The sequence below is a fragment of the Pongo abelii genome, chromosome 19 (genome assembly GCF_028885655.2).
Source record: "Pongo abelii isolate AG06213 chromosome 19, NHGRI_mPonAbe1-v2.0_pri, whole genome shotgun sequence".
NCBI classification, from domain to species: domain Eukaryota; kingdom Metazoa; phylum Chordata; class Mammalia; order Primates; family Hominidae; genus Pongo; species Pongo abelii.
This window is the reverse complement of record NC_072004.2, coordinates 98,099,108-98,112,402: the sequence shown is the minus strand read 5'-3', so window position 1 is coordinate 98,112,402 and position 13,295 is coordinate 98,099,108. Positions and strand designations below refer to the sequence as shown.

General features: G+C 56.2%; 1 protein-coding gene and 1 long non-coding RNA gene across 2 annotated transcripts in view; one reads left to right on the top strand and one right to left on the bottom strand.

The window, feature by feature from the left end:
- Positions 1-13,295, top strand: part of RAB40B (RAB40B, member RAS oncogene family) — a 38,956-nt gene that overhangs the window by 24,408 nt on the left and 1,253 nt on the right. The window contains exons 2-5 of the mRNA XM_002827990.6: positions 7,314-7,374; positions 10,502-10,562; positions 11,953-12,030; positions 12,907-13,129. Coding sequence (XP_002828036.2) covers positions 7,314-7,374; positions 10,502-10,562; positions 11,953-12,030; positions 12,907-13,129 — 423 coding nt within the window. The remainder of the gene's footprint in view (positions 1-7,313; positions 7,375-10,501; positions 10,563-11,952; positions 12,031-12,906; positions 13,130-13,295) is intronic.
- Positions 4,991-9,128, bottom strand: LOC129051445 (uncharacterized). Its single transcript, XR_008515727.2, has 3 exons — positions 8,727-9,128; positions 6,709-7,802; positions 4,991-5,287 (listed from the first exon to the last, which is right to left on the bottom strand). It is a non-coding gene; the product is annotated as an uncharacterized LOC129051445 (long non-coding RNA).

The following is a 13,295-nucleotide window of genomic DNA, read 5'->3' as shown; positions in this document are numbered from 1 at the left end:
GGTCAGGTGTCTTCCTCTCCTTGTAACGCCACCAGTACCATCATCAGGGCCCCACCCCGCTGACCCTACCTAATCCTAATTACTTCGCAAAGGCCCCACCTCCAATCAACATACGAACTGGGGGTTTACGTTTCTAACGTGAAGTTTAGCGGACACATTCAAACCATAGCACCTGGTTATGACAGTGCAGAATTGAATACCCATCTAGCTTAAAAAGCAACAAAACTTTACAGGGAGTATGTGAGTGTGTGTGTGAGAGTTACAGGGGTGGGGTGTGTCAGTGAGTACCGGGATCGTGTGACTGTGTGTTGGAGTTACAGGGGTGGGGTGTGTCAGTGAGTACCGGGATCGTGTGACTGTGTGTTGGAGTTACAGGGGTGGGGTGTGTCAGTGAGTACCGGGATCGTGTGACTGTGTGTTGGAGTTACAGGGGTGGGGTGTGTCAGTGAGTACCGGGATCGTGTGACTGTGTGTGAGAGTTACAGGGGTGGGGTGTGTCAGTGAGTACCGGGATCGTGTGACTGTGTGTTGGAGTTACAGGGGTGGGGTGTGTCAGTGAGTACCGGGATCGTGTGACTGTGTGTTGGAGTTACAGGGGTGGGGTGTGTCAGTGAGTACCGGGATCGTGTGACTGTGTGTTGGAGTTACAGGGGTGCGGTGTGTCAGTGAGTACCGGGATCGTGTGACTGTGTGTTGGAGTTACAGGGGTGCGGTGTGTCAGTGAGTACCGGGATCGTGTGACTGTGTGTTGGAGTTACAGGGGTGCGGTGTGTCAGTGAGTACCGGGATCGTGTGACTGTGTGTTGGAGTTACAGGGGTGCGGTGTGTCAGTGACCGAGAGCTACATTTTCACCGTCTATAGTGGAAAGTCAGTGGATGCCTAAAACTGAAATGTCAGGAAGCAGGAATGTAAGTATGTTCTTTATCAATTTGGAGATGCATAGCAAAAGAAATTATTTTAAAGGATTAAAATGGGGAGGGGGAGACAGGGGTTCAGGTGGGCCTGGGTCCAACATCGTGGAGCGTGACAGCACTTCAGACTGTGAGCATCCATGACTCCATGAAAACAGAAACGAAAGATGGTTTTGAAACTCATAGGGCGCTTAAAAAGACCATCAGGAAGCCGGGGGCGGTACCTCACGCCTGTAATCCCAGCACTTTGGGAGGCCAAAGCGTGCAGATTACAAGGTCAGGAGTTCGAGACCAGCCTGGCCAATATGGTAAAACCCAGTCTCTACTAAAAATACAAAAATGAGCTGGGCGTGGTGGCGGGCGCCTATAATCCCAGCTACTCGGGAGGCTGAGACAGGAGAATCACTTGAACCCAGGAGGCGGAGGTTACAGTGAGCTGAGATCGCGCCACTGCACTCCAGCCTGGGCGACAGAGCAAGACTCCGCCTCAAAAAAAAAAAAAAAAAATCAGGAATTCTCTTACATTTATGAACACATTTTAAAGTTGTTTGGTCCTTGGCTGAGCGCGGCGGCTCATGCCTATAATCCTAGCACTTTGGGAGGCCAAGGCGGGTGGATCACCTGAGGTCAGGAGTTCGTGACCAACCTGGATAACATGGTGAAACCCCGTCTCTACTAAAAATACACAAATTAGCTGGGCTTGCTGGCATGTGCCTGTAATTCCAGCTACACGGGAGGCTGAGGCACGAGAATTGCTTAAACCCGGGAGGCGGACATTGCAGTGAGTGAGATCATGTCACTCACTCCAGCCTGAGCAAGAGAGCGAGACTCTCTCAAAAAAAAAAAAAAAAAAAAGATTGTTGGCCCTCAAGGACAGGACAAGAGGATACTACTTTCTGAGTCAGAGGACCCAGCCAAGCCCAGGCAGTGGATTAATCTCCGGAAGGACAAAAATGAGCCTCTCAGCCTGTGGGGGTGAGTGTCCCTTCGTCTGGAGACAGACATGTCAAGGCTGGAGTTATCTCCGCATTCAAAAATAGATTCCCAAGTGTATTCATTCATTGCCTCGTGCCTGCCAAGGGAAAATAAATATTTCCAAAATTCTCTTTGAGGATTGCTATTATGGAGCAAATATGTATGTTCTTTTTTAATTTATTGTGTGTATTTCACGCTCAGTGTGTTCAGTGCTGACGGCTGCAGGACTTGGCACGTGACGGTGCCTTCCGGAGAGCTTAGTAGGGTTTTAAAGGACTGTGGAGAGATTTTTGGTCGTCGCTCAAAGTGTAATTTCACAGGGCCTGAAGCTCCCGCGCTGGGGCTAGTAGAACTATCTATTTGGGAGGTTCCAGAAAAGTGTTTTTGTCTCTTTTATGTTTTTTTTTTTTTAGAGACAGATTCTCACTCTGTCACCCAGGCTGGAGCGCAGTGGCACGATCATAGTTGACTGTAGTCTCCGACTCCCGGGTTCAAGAGATCTTTCCACCTCAGCCTCCTGAGAAGCTGGAACGACAGGTGTGCACCACCATGATTGGCTAATTTTTTTATTTTTTATTTTTATTTTATTGAGACGGAGTTTCGCTCTTGTTGCCCAGGCTGGAGTGCAGTGGTGCGATCTCGGCTCACTGCAACCTCCGCCCCCTGGGTTCAAGCGATTCTCCTGCCTCAGCCTCCCGAGTAGCTGGGATTACAGGCACCCACCACCACGCCCAGCTAATTTTGTATTTGTAGTAGAGACAAGGTTTCTCCATGTTGGTCAGGCTGGTCTTGAACTCCTGACCTCAGGTGATCCACCCCGCTCGGCCTCCCAAAGTGCTGGGATTACAGGCGTCAGCCACCGCGCCCAGGCCCTAATTTTTAAATTTTTTGTAGAGATGAGGTCTCACCATGTTGCCCAGGCTGGTTTCGAATTCCTGGGCTCAAGCGATCCTCCCACCTTGCCCTCCTGGGATTACAGGCGGGAGCCACCGTGCCTGGCTGAGCATTTTCCTTTCTATAAAAGCACTATTTCCTGGACGCTCACTTGGTCACCTGGGAAAACGGCAGCAGTGTTGTTTTGGTCTGAGAGCAATGGAGGCTACACTGCGTACCCCACAGTGGTGAGGTAAAGCTCCTGGTGCCAGGATGCTGATGGTAGCAGTGGCCCATCTAGAGTGGCTGCTGCCAAGATGCCGGCTGCAGCGGGGAGGCATGGCTGGGCCTCGCACTCCATGGATCAGGCAGGAGCTCCGCCTTCCCTGTGTGCGGCCGCCCGCTGCCCTGGGGCAGCTCTAGATGCGGGCATCTCTGTGCTCTTGGAGGCCCGGGAAGGCCACCCCTGCCCCCTGCAGGCTTAGAAGTGCCTGCTCCAAATGCCTGGCCTCTCCTCACCCCCACGCCTGCTCCAGTCGTGGAGCACAGTTGGGGCTGAGCCCAGGTGCTGCTGCAGACCATCCGGGTGGGTCCACACTTGGGGCAGCACTGACACGCCAGCCCCCTGCCACCTCAGCCCCCTCGGGACTTTGGGCGCTGTTGAAGCTCGGGGGGGCTGAGGGTGGCTCCGTGCTGGCCTGCAGGCGCCCCTTGGCATGAACAAGCTGGTGCCATGAACAGCTGTGGGAGGCAGACAGGCTTCTGGGTGGAAGGGGGCAGGTCCCTGGTGAAGCCACACCTTGAAGCTTCAAGGGGGCCTGGGGCCCGGACTGCCAGTCCTGCGGACTGGAAGGAGGACTCATGGTGCTTTTGTGGGAGGGGGTTGTGCATGCTGGTTGGTGTGGGCTGCCTGTGGACCAGTCAGCATGCACTTCCCCACCCTGAAGACCACAGAAACCCCAGACTCAGAGCAACGCGGACGTCGGGATGACCAGCTGCGGAGAGCTACCCTGTCTGCTGAGAGCTGAACACTTGTCAGGACGACCTGCCTGCAGAGAGAAGCCACCCACTGTGGGTCTCCCCTGAGCTGTTCTAACACTCAGTAAAGCTCCTCCTCATCTCGCTCACCCTCCACTTGTCTGCATACCGGTTTCCAGCCAGTAGAGCAACATCCCAAAGGTCCCATAACAGTGCCCCATCAGTGCCCATGCCAAGGAGAGAGAGACAGATGGTGCACTCAGTGTGCCCACTGGGCTCGGTGGCAAACATTTGGCCAGCCCAGGAAAGCCTTGTACTGGGTGGGTCAGAGGCCTGCTTGGCCGCTCTGTGTGAGCCTCATCATGGGGCAAGTGGTGTCTGCAAAGCGGGTGCTTCAGGCGTTCTCAATGCTGCTGCATCTTTTGTCCTCTGAATCACTCTCCTCTGACGGGGGGAGTTTGCTCTGGTGTTGCTCGGTCTAATCTATCTGGTGGCGTGATGGGCAGTCTCTGTGGACAGAGTGTGCAGTTTAGCAGGAGACAGAGGAGGATGCGGGAAGCCTGGACTCCATGTCTCTGGGGCTCTGGTGGGGGCACGGCAGGAAGAGCCTCTGGAGTCCAGGAAGGGGGCAGGGCCCGGAGGAGGAAGCAGAGGGCAGGGGACAGGCTGGACACATCAGCTGCGGGAGGGAGGGGTGCTCGGGATCTCATGGAAGGCGCTGCACAGGTGTGCTCAGATCAGGCAGGTGTGCCATGCACGCGCTCACGGCTGCGTCAGTGGAAAGTGGAGGACAGAGGCCCAGAGCTGCTGCAACGCCCAGGCCTGCCTGAAGACGTGGGCGACCAGCTGTCCAAGCCGAGCGGGAGGCCACCGGCGGCACCGGCACCGCACACTTCGCTCTGCCCGACAGGAGACCAGGAACGTGGCACACTGCCTCCTGGGACGCGGGGGGCTTGTGGCCAAGTCGAAGGGTTCTAGACCCTTCGAGGGGGCAGAAGCTGCTTGAGAACCGTAGCCTGCGCAGCCTCACATTTTTAGAAGAGCCTGTTTCTGGGCGCTCACTGGCTACATCGCGGGCTTCTCTGGAAGGAGAGCTGCAGAGGCCGTGTGCTCCGCGATGGTCTCCAGGGCGAGGTCTGGTACGAGCCTCAGCGCTGCTTCTCCCCTGGGCCTCTCGGCAGCACGCTTCCCTTTAGAATTCTGATTCCCTATTCAGCCATCAGCCATACTTGTCAAAGCACTCAACGTCCAATCACAGCCAAGAGTGAGGCCGGGGCTTGTCTCTTCTAGGTTTAATGCTTTGAGAGATACTCTCAGGTAAATCCTATACATGAAATAAATCAAGCAAATTCCACAAAGGCTCGTCATGTCTTGTTACTAAGCAGTTTGGGCTCCTGTGATTGTACGTGTCATTGTACCTAGTTTTAGGAAGGCAGTGCTCCTACCCGGCCTTCTCCAGCCCCTTAACTCAAACCCCGTCTTTCCATGTTCTCAGTGACAGACCTTGCGCTCATCCAGAAGCACTAGAAGTGAACACAGGAGATGTTTCCTAAAGAAGCAAAACATTGGTGTCTGGGGGGACGGGGACAGAGAAACATATATTTCCCTTTTAAAAATATTTATTGGCCGGGCGCAGCGGCTCATGCCTGTAATCCCAGCACTTTAGGAGGCCGAGACAAGTGGATCGCCTGAAGTCAGGAGTTCAAGACCAGCCTGACCGATATGATGAAACCCCATCTCTACTAAAAATACAAAAATTAGCCGGGCATGGTGGTGTATGCCTGTAATTCCAGCTACTCAGGAGGCTGAGGCAGGAGAATTGCTTGAATTCAGGAGGCCGAGGTTGCAGTGAACCAAGATCGCGCCACTGCGTTCCAGCCTGGGCAACAAGAGCAAAATTCCATCTCAAAAAAAAAAATGTATTGTGGCCAGGCGTGGTGGCTCATGCCTGTAATCCCAGCACTTTGGGAGGCTGAAGTGGGAGGATCACTTGAATCCACGAGGTTGACCAGCCTGGGCAACACAGCAATGCCCTGTCAATTAGCCAGGTGTGGTGGCAGGTGCGGTGGCAGGTGCAGTGGCAGGTGTGGTGGCAGGTGCGGTGGCAGGTGTGGTGGCAGGTGCGGTGGCAGGTGTGGTGGTGTGCCTGTGAGCCCAGGAGGTAGAGACTGCAGTGAGCGGTGATCACGCTACTGTACTCCAGCCTGGGTGATGGGAGAGACCCTGTCTCAAAAAAAGATTTTTTTAAGGGTAGTTTTGTTTTGTTTTGATACAGAGTCTCACTCTGTCACCCAGGCTGAGTGCAGTGGCACAATCTCAGTTCACTGCAACCTCTACCTCCTGGGTTCAAGCAATTCTCTTGCCTCAGCCTCCCAAGTAGCTAGGATTACAGGAGCCCACCACCACACCCGGCTAATTTTTGAATTTTTAGTAGGGATGGGGTTTCATCATATTGGTCAGGCTGGTCTTGAACTCCTGACCTCAAGGGATCCACCTGCCTCGGCCTCCCAAAGTGCTGGGATGACAGGCGTGAGCCGCCACGTCTGGCCTTTAATTTTAGCTTTTTACTTTAGAAGAAGTGTTCCAGCATGGTGGCTCATGCCTGTCATGCCAGCACTTTGGGAGGCTGAGCTGGGCGGATTGTGTGAACTCAGGAGTTCGAGACCAGCCTGGGCAACATAGCGAAACCCCGTCTCTACAAAAAAATACAAAAATTTTCTGGCCATAGTGGCACACACCGGTAGTCCCGGCTACTCAGGGGGGCTGAGGTAGGAGGATCACTTGAGCCTGGGCTGTGGAGGCTGCAGTGAGCCTTGATGGCGCCACTGCACTCCAGCCGGGGCGACAGAGAGAAACCCTGTCTCAAAAAAAAAAAAAAAAAAAAAAAAGAAGAAGAAGAAACACATTCTCGTTTTTTGTTTTTTTTTTAACTTGAAAAAATAGAAATGTGGAAAGAAGGTTCCAGCCTACCTGTATGTAATCTGCGCCCCAGAGGTGGCTGGGATGGGCGTGCAGCCCCGTGTCCCTGCACATGCATAGTTCACATGCACACGTACACAGCTGAGAGCGGGCGTCCCACGCAGCGTCACGTCTGTCTTTACTGTACTTTCCTAGTGTGATACTGGGGGACGCAGTCTCAGCGTCTGCAGAGCCGCTGCCTTAGCCCCGTTCCCTTGGAAACAGCTGAGTCGGAGCTCTCAGGCCTGCAGGCTTGGGGAGGAGGTGGGGAGGAAAGGACCAGCCCAGACGGGGGCACACCCAGCGGCCACAGCCCCGCAGCAAACCACCGGCCTCCAGGTCACACGTGGGCCCTGCAGTGCCTGTCGGGGAGCCCCCTGGGCCAGGGCGATGCGAGCCTGACCCCCACAGAGGCCGAGGCGGCTGAGGACAGGAGGGGCCCGGGTGCGGGAGGCCGGGGCGGGAGCTCGGGCAGACACAGGGAGGGGGTCCCATCCGCCTGCCTTGTAAACCTGAAAGTTGCACTGATGAGAAACCCTTTTCTTCCCCAAACGTGAGACTTCCAGCGCCCTGTTAGCGGCAGCCTCAGGCCTAAGCCGTCTCTAACCTTTCCGCAGGCATCAACTACAAGACGACCACCATCCTGCTGGACGGGCGGCGGGTGAAGCTGCAGCTCTGGTGAGTCTGGAGGAGGTGCGAGCGTCCCGCACCCCCGGGGAGTAACCCCCCTGGCTGGCACAGCACCCCCTGTCAGCACAGCGCCCCGGGGAGCACCCCCAGCCCCACCACCGTCGGCACAGTGCCCCGGGGAGCAGCCCCAGCCCCAGCTGCACCGGGGCTCCTCTGAAGGAGGTGGTGGTCCGGTTGTCTGTGCCCTCGTCATCCAGAGTAGGGGACCCCAGAATGGACATAGCGCTGTGGCTGGGAATCGGCTTTTGGGGTCAGAACCTGTGGCCTGGTGTCTGCGGGAAGATGCCAAGAGGGGACCAATGCAGTGTGGTTGAGGCAGCCCGGGGCTCCTGGGTCCCCCACTGGGCTCAGTGATGCCACTGAGCGCCCAGCAGGGAGCTCAGAGCGTCTTGGTGCCAGCAGGGCTGTGGTCGGACCTGTGGGTGGAGGAGCCAGACGTGGGGAGGTGAGGACTTGCTGGCCAGCCTGGGGGTCCTGGCTCTGCTCTCTCAGCTGTGAGAATCCCAGCTCCTCACCTTGGGGCAAGCCCGGGGCACCTCTCCCTCCCCCAGCACCCCCACCTTGGGTCCAGCTTGGAACACCTCTCCCTCCACCAGCTCTTGGCTTGGGATGGGGGGCTCCTGCATTTCCAGCTCTGACGGGCAGTGGGGATGGGGGGCTCCTGCAGTTCCAGCTCTGTGGGGCAGTGGGGATGGGGGGCTCCTGCGGTTCCAGCTCTGGGGCGGTGGGGATGGGGGGCTCCTGCGGTGCCCCATCCTGGGGCTGCCTCCCTCTTGGGCATCCCTCCCACACTGCTGCCACTCCTGGGTGACCCTCGCCCGAGCCTCCTGGCCCTTCCTGCCTGCTGGGCCACTCCTGAGCCACGTGTGCCTCCAGCAACTGGAACCCCCTTCTCTTACCTGTCCCCTTCCTACCCCTGCCCCATCCAGTAGTGGCCAGTCCGGGGGAGCCTGTCTCCACAGTGTCCCCGAGCGCCCCGACCCTTCCTGCTGCACAGCTTCAGGCCTCCCGCCCGGTCTGCTCTCAGGTCCCCACTCCCCCGGGGCCATGCCCTCGCTAGGCTCGTGTTGCGGTTGCCGTCAGCCCCTATCCTGCTCCCCACCCTCCACCAGCTGGGCCTTTGCTGCCTCCTCCTGGCCCTGAGCCTTGCAGGTCCAGGGCCTTGTTCTCAAGTCTCTCCCTCCCTCCCCGAGACCACTCCTTCCTGAGGGGCCAAGACCACCCGAAGGCCGCACACGGCCCCACGCCTGCCCCTGAGCTCAGTGCCTTCCTAAAGATGTGCTTGGCATCAGGGCTGGCGCGTGCCCTCTCCCAGCTCCACCCCGGGTCTGGCTGCTCACCTTAGCGAACACCTCCCTGACTCCAGCTGCCCAGCGGGCCGAAGAGTCACCCTCACACTTTTCTCTCTCTCACCTCAGGAGTGAGATCCCAGGGGGCTTCTGCCAAGCTCAGAATCACCCCAGGCCCCAGCAGGACCCTGAGGCTGCTCGCATGTGGTGCCGGCGCCAGCTCTGTCCACGCTGTCGTCTGAGCAAGGTCACGCTCCCACCGTGGACCCCGGAGTGTGGACCCCAGAGTGTGGACCCCAGAATGTGGTCCTTTTTGGTGCCCACAGCTGGGTGTTCTGCCTGCCCCCACCTGCCCTCACCTCCCTCCCCACACCCACTGGGGCTGGGGTTGGGCTCTGCTCTGCTGCTTCAGAGTGGCGGCGGCCCAGGAGGCCGGCATGTTGTCCCACCTGAGGAGGGAGTGCTCCCACTTCACAATGGGGCACTCTGACAGCACGTGCTGGCCCTTTGGCCTCCCTGCGAAGCTGGCAGATAGACCTGGCCCGCTGCCTCCTCGACCATAGCTTTTGGGCAACTCCCACTGTGTGCAAAGCCTGAGCACCTGAGGTCCTGCTGAGGCTTGAATTCTAGATCAATTTGCTTCTCAGGAAATGAGGCACTCACTCCTAGGCTTTGGTAATGGCCAGTGTCTCTGGTCCCCTCTGGAGCCCCAGGCCCTTCTCTCTGGTGCTGAGGGTGGTCACCAACCACAGGTGCATGTAACACAAACAGCAAAACCATGCCATGTCCCACCGCTCATCCGTGAGGCTGTGTCTTGTGTGCGGGGCCAGCCCCCGGCCCACTGGGGAATCTCCCATTGATGTAGGTGTGTTAATTGCGCGTGCAGACTCCGGGAAACAGTGCTGGCTGTCCCAAGGCCGCCTCCTCTGGGAACTGATGCCTGGGGGGCACTCTTTCCACCCTCATTTGTTTCCTTTTTTTTTTTTTTGAGACAGAGTCTCACTCTGTTTCCCAGCCTGGAGTGAGGTGGCACGATATCAGCTCACTGCAACCTCCGCCTGCCGGGTTCAAACAATTCTCCTGCCTCAGCCTTCCGAGTAGCTGGGACTACAGGAGCACACCACCATGTCCAGCTAATCTTTGTATTTTTAGTAGAGACGGGGTTTCACCATGTTGGCCAGGCTGGTCTCCAACTCCTGACCTCGGGTGATCAGCCTGCCTTGGCCTCCCAAAGCGCTGGGATTACCGGCGTGAGCCGCCAAGCCCAGCCTTTCATTTGTTTCTTGGAGCTCCGTTCTGGTCTTTGTGGGTCCCAGTACCTGCTGTGTGTGCCATCATCTGAGAACTCAAGCCCTGCCTTCAGCTCACGCCACGCAGTTCCCTGTATCCCTCCCCTTCTAGGGGCACATTGGAAGGGCTGACTCCACATGAGCTCTTACAGTTGAACTGGAAGAGCGGGGATCCCACTGGCCTCTCTCCCCGGTGTAGACCCACACTCCTTACTGCATAGATTTATCTCCAGATTCAACAAGTTTTTTAAAGCCTACATTGAATGTATTTAAATATCTGAGAATTATGTTAAAACCGTCACTATTTTTTCTAATTTGAATTTTTAAATGACAGAGAAGAGCATGAGCCTGGGAGGACATCCCAACACCTGGATCCCGTCGGGGACATGGGACAGTTTTGTTGGGGTCTCATGCTGGCGGCGTGGTGGCCGCTGACTGGCGGGTGTGTGGTGCACTCGCTGTGGCTCTGAAGTCCCAGAACCTGTTGTCAGGAAGAAGCACTGGTTTCTTCTTAACGGTCTCCAACATCTTTTCCAGGGATACTTCGGGCCAGGGAAGATTTTGTACCATATTCCGCTCCTACTCCCGGGGTGCACAGGTAACACAGCATCCCCCGAGCTGGGAGATCAAACCGACTTGGAATAATAACATTTACAATGCCTAACTTACCATCCTTCAATGGGTGATTGGAGGACAAGGTGGTTAAGCTGACGTATAAATTGGTGCTGAGAGTCTAAAAACGTGCTGTAGAGTGGTTGGTTGTTTGAAAGACTTCATCAGTATTAGGGATGTAAGCATGCATTTACGGGAGTGTGTGTGCATGTACACATGTGTGCAGGTACGTGCACTGTGTATGCGTGCATCTGTGCATGAGTGCCTGTGCATGTGTGTGTGTGTGCACGTGTGTGCAGGTACGTGCACTGTGCATATGTCTGCATGAGTGCCTGTGTGTGTGTGTGTGTACACGTGTGCAGGTATGTGCAGCGTATGTGTGCATCTGTGCATGAGTGCCTGTGCGTGTGTGTACACGTGTGTAGGTACGTGCACTGTGTATGTGCATCTGTGCATGAGTGCCTGTGCATGTGTGTACATGTGTGTGCAGGTACGTGCACTGTGTATGCGTCTGTGCATGAGTGCCTGCACGTGCATGTGTACACATGTGTGCAGGTACTTGCACTGTGTATGCATCTGTGCGTGAGTGCCTGTGCATGTGTGTGTTTACACGTGAGTGAAGGTACATGCCCTGTGTATGCGTGCATCTGTGCATGAGTGCCTGTGCATGTGTGTGTACATGTGTGCAGGTATGTGCCGTGTATGAGTCTGTGCATGAGTGCCTGCTTGTGTGTAACGTGTACGTGTGTGCTTGCCTGTTTGTGCATGCATGTGCACACATGAACTGCGTGTGTGCACTGTGTGTGCGTGCATCTGTGCATGAGTGCCTACGTGTATGTGTATGCAACATGTGTGCAGGTATGCACTGTGTGCGTCTGTGCATGAGTACATGTGTGTACACTTGTGCAGGTATGTGCACTGTGTATGCGTCTGTGCATGAGTGCCTGCGTGTGTGTATGCAACGTGTGCAGGCACGTGCACTGTGTGTGCATGCATCTGTGCATGAGTGCCTGTGTGTGCGTGAGCTGTATGTGTATGTGCACGTGTATGCATGCAATCCATCCAGGTGAGTGGGCCACACTCCTCGAGAGGTGGCAATTACTGCAGTGCCCCTGCATCCTGTGTTCCTGGAGTGGCTCATGGGTGTGAGTTCTAGTCCCCAGCTCATCGTGACATTTGAGGGTTTATCATTGAGCTTATGAAATATCATTGGAAATGATCATAAAACTGCTACATTCAGTTGATAAATCAAAATTATGTACTTTGTGTTAAAATAAGGAAAGTGGTTATTGAGTTAGTTGTATGTCTCTGTGTGCATGGCCACAGCTGTGCCTGCATCTGTGTTCTGCGTGCTGAGCCTGTGACCTCTCCCCCAGGGTGTGATCCTGGTCTATGACATTGCGAACCGCTGGTCTTTCGACGGCATTGATCGATGGATTAAGGAGATCGATGAGGTATGTTGTAGAAATGCCACTGCCCAAGATCCCTGTGAGCTTGGGAGGACGTCAGGCCAGGAATTAGGGCCGGGCCCTCCAGGGCTCATGGGTACCCATGGATCACGGGCCAGGGCACTGGATGGGGCTCCGGCAGGAAGGAGGGTGCCTCACCTCGGCACAGCACTGGATAGGGCTGGGCTCACGAGTGTAGCTACAGAGAATCACCAAAGCTCAGGAAGCTGGTCCAGACGAAACGAGCGTCCACGGTGTACCTCGGCTGTGCGTGGGGTCAGGTTTGGCCTGCTTCACTCCCTGCTGTGGTCGGGCTGGGCTGACCAGCAGTGACCGGCACTTGTGCCTCCTGGCACGCAGACCAGCCCGCCTGGCAATGGCAACATGGCGTGGTCAACACTAAGCCCACTGTATGAGTGTCCCGGGGCTGCTAGAACCGACAACCACAACCTGGGCGTCCTGAACAACAGAAATGCATTCTCTCACAGTTCTGGAGGCCAGAGCCCAAAACCAAGGTGTTGGCAGGGCTGCTTCCCTACAGCCGCCTCTCCCAGCTCTCGGTGGTGCCGGAAACCCTGGGCCCCCCCTGCTTTGTGGCTGCACCGCTCCAGCCTCTGCCTTCACGTCATGTGGCCTCCTCCGAGTGTCTGTGTCTTCTCTTCTCCCAAGAACACCAGACATTAGATGAGGGCGCTAATTCAGCGCGGCCGCACCCTAAAGATTTACGTCTGCAAAGACTGTCTTTCCAAACGAGGTCCCGTGCTGAGGTTCTGGGTGGACATGAACTCGTGGGGTGTTCCTCGACCCAAAGCACCCACATTACGACGACAACAAAATCTCACTCAAGTAACCCATGCTCCTCGCCTTTCTCCTGCCCACTAGCATGCCCCCGGAGTCCCCAAGATCCTGGTGGGGAACCGCCTGCACCTGGCGTTCAAGCGGCAGGTGCCCACGGAGCAGGCCCAGGCCTACGCCGAGCGCCTGGGCGTGACCTTCTTTGAGGTCAGCCCTCTGTGCAATTTCAACATCACGGAGTCGTTCACGGAGCTGGCCAGGATCGTGCTGCTGCGGCATGGGATGGACCGGCTCTGGCGGCCGAGCAAGGGTAGGCCCAGGGGCTATTCCGGGCGCCACCTCTGCCCTCCGGATGCCGAGGTGGTTCAGCGGCCCCCTGGATAAGTGTCTGCCTCCCGGGACCCGTCTCAAGGCCACTGTGTCCGTTCTCAGAGCAAGGCATTTGAGAGAAGTAATTACTACAGCTTTGTCAGAAA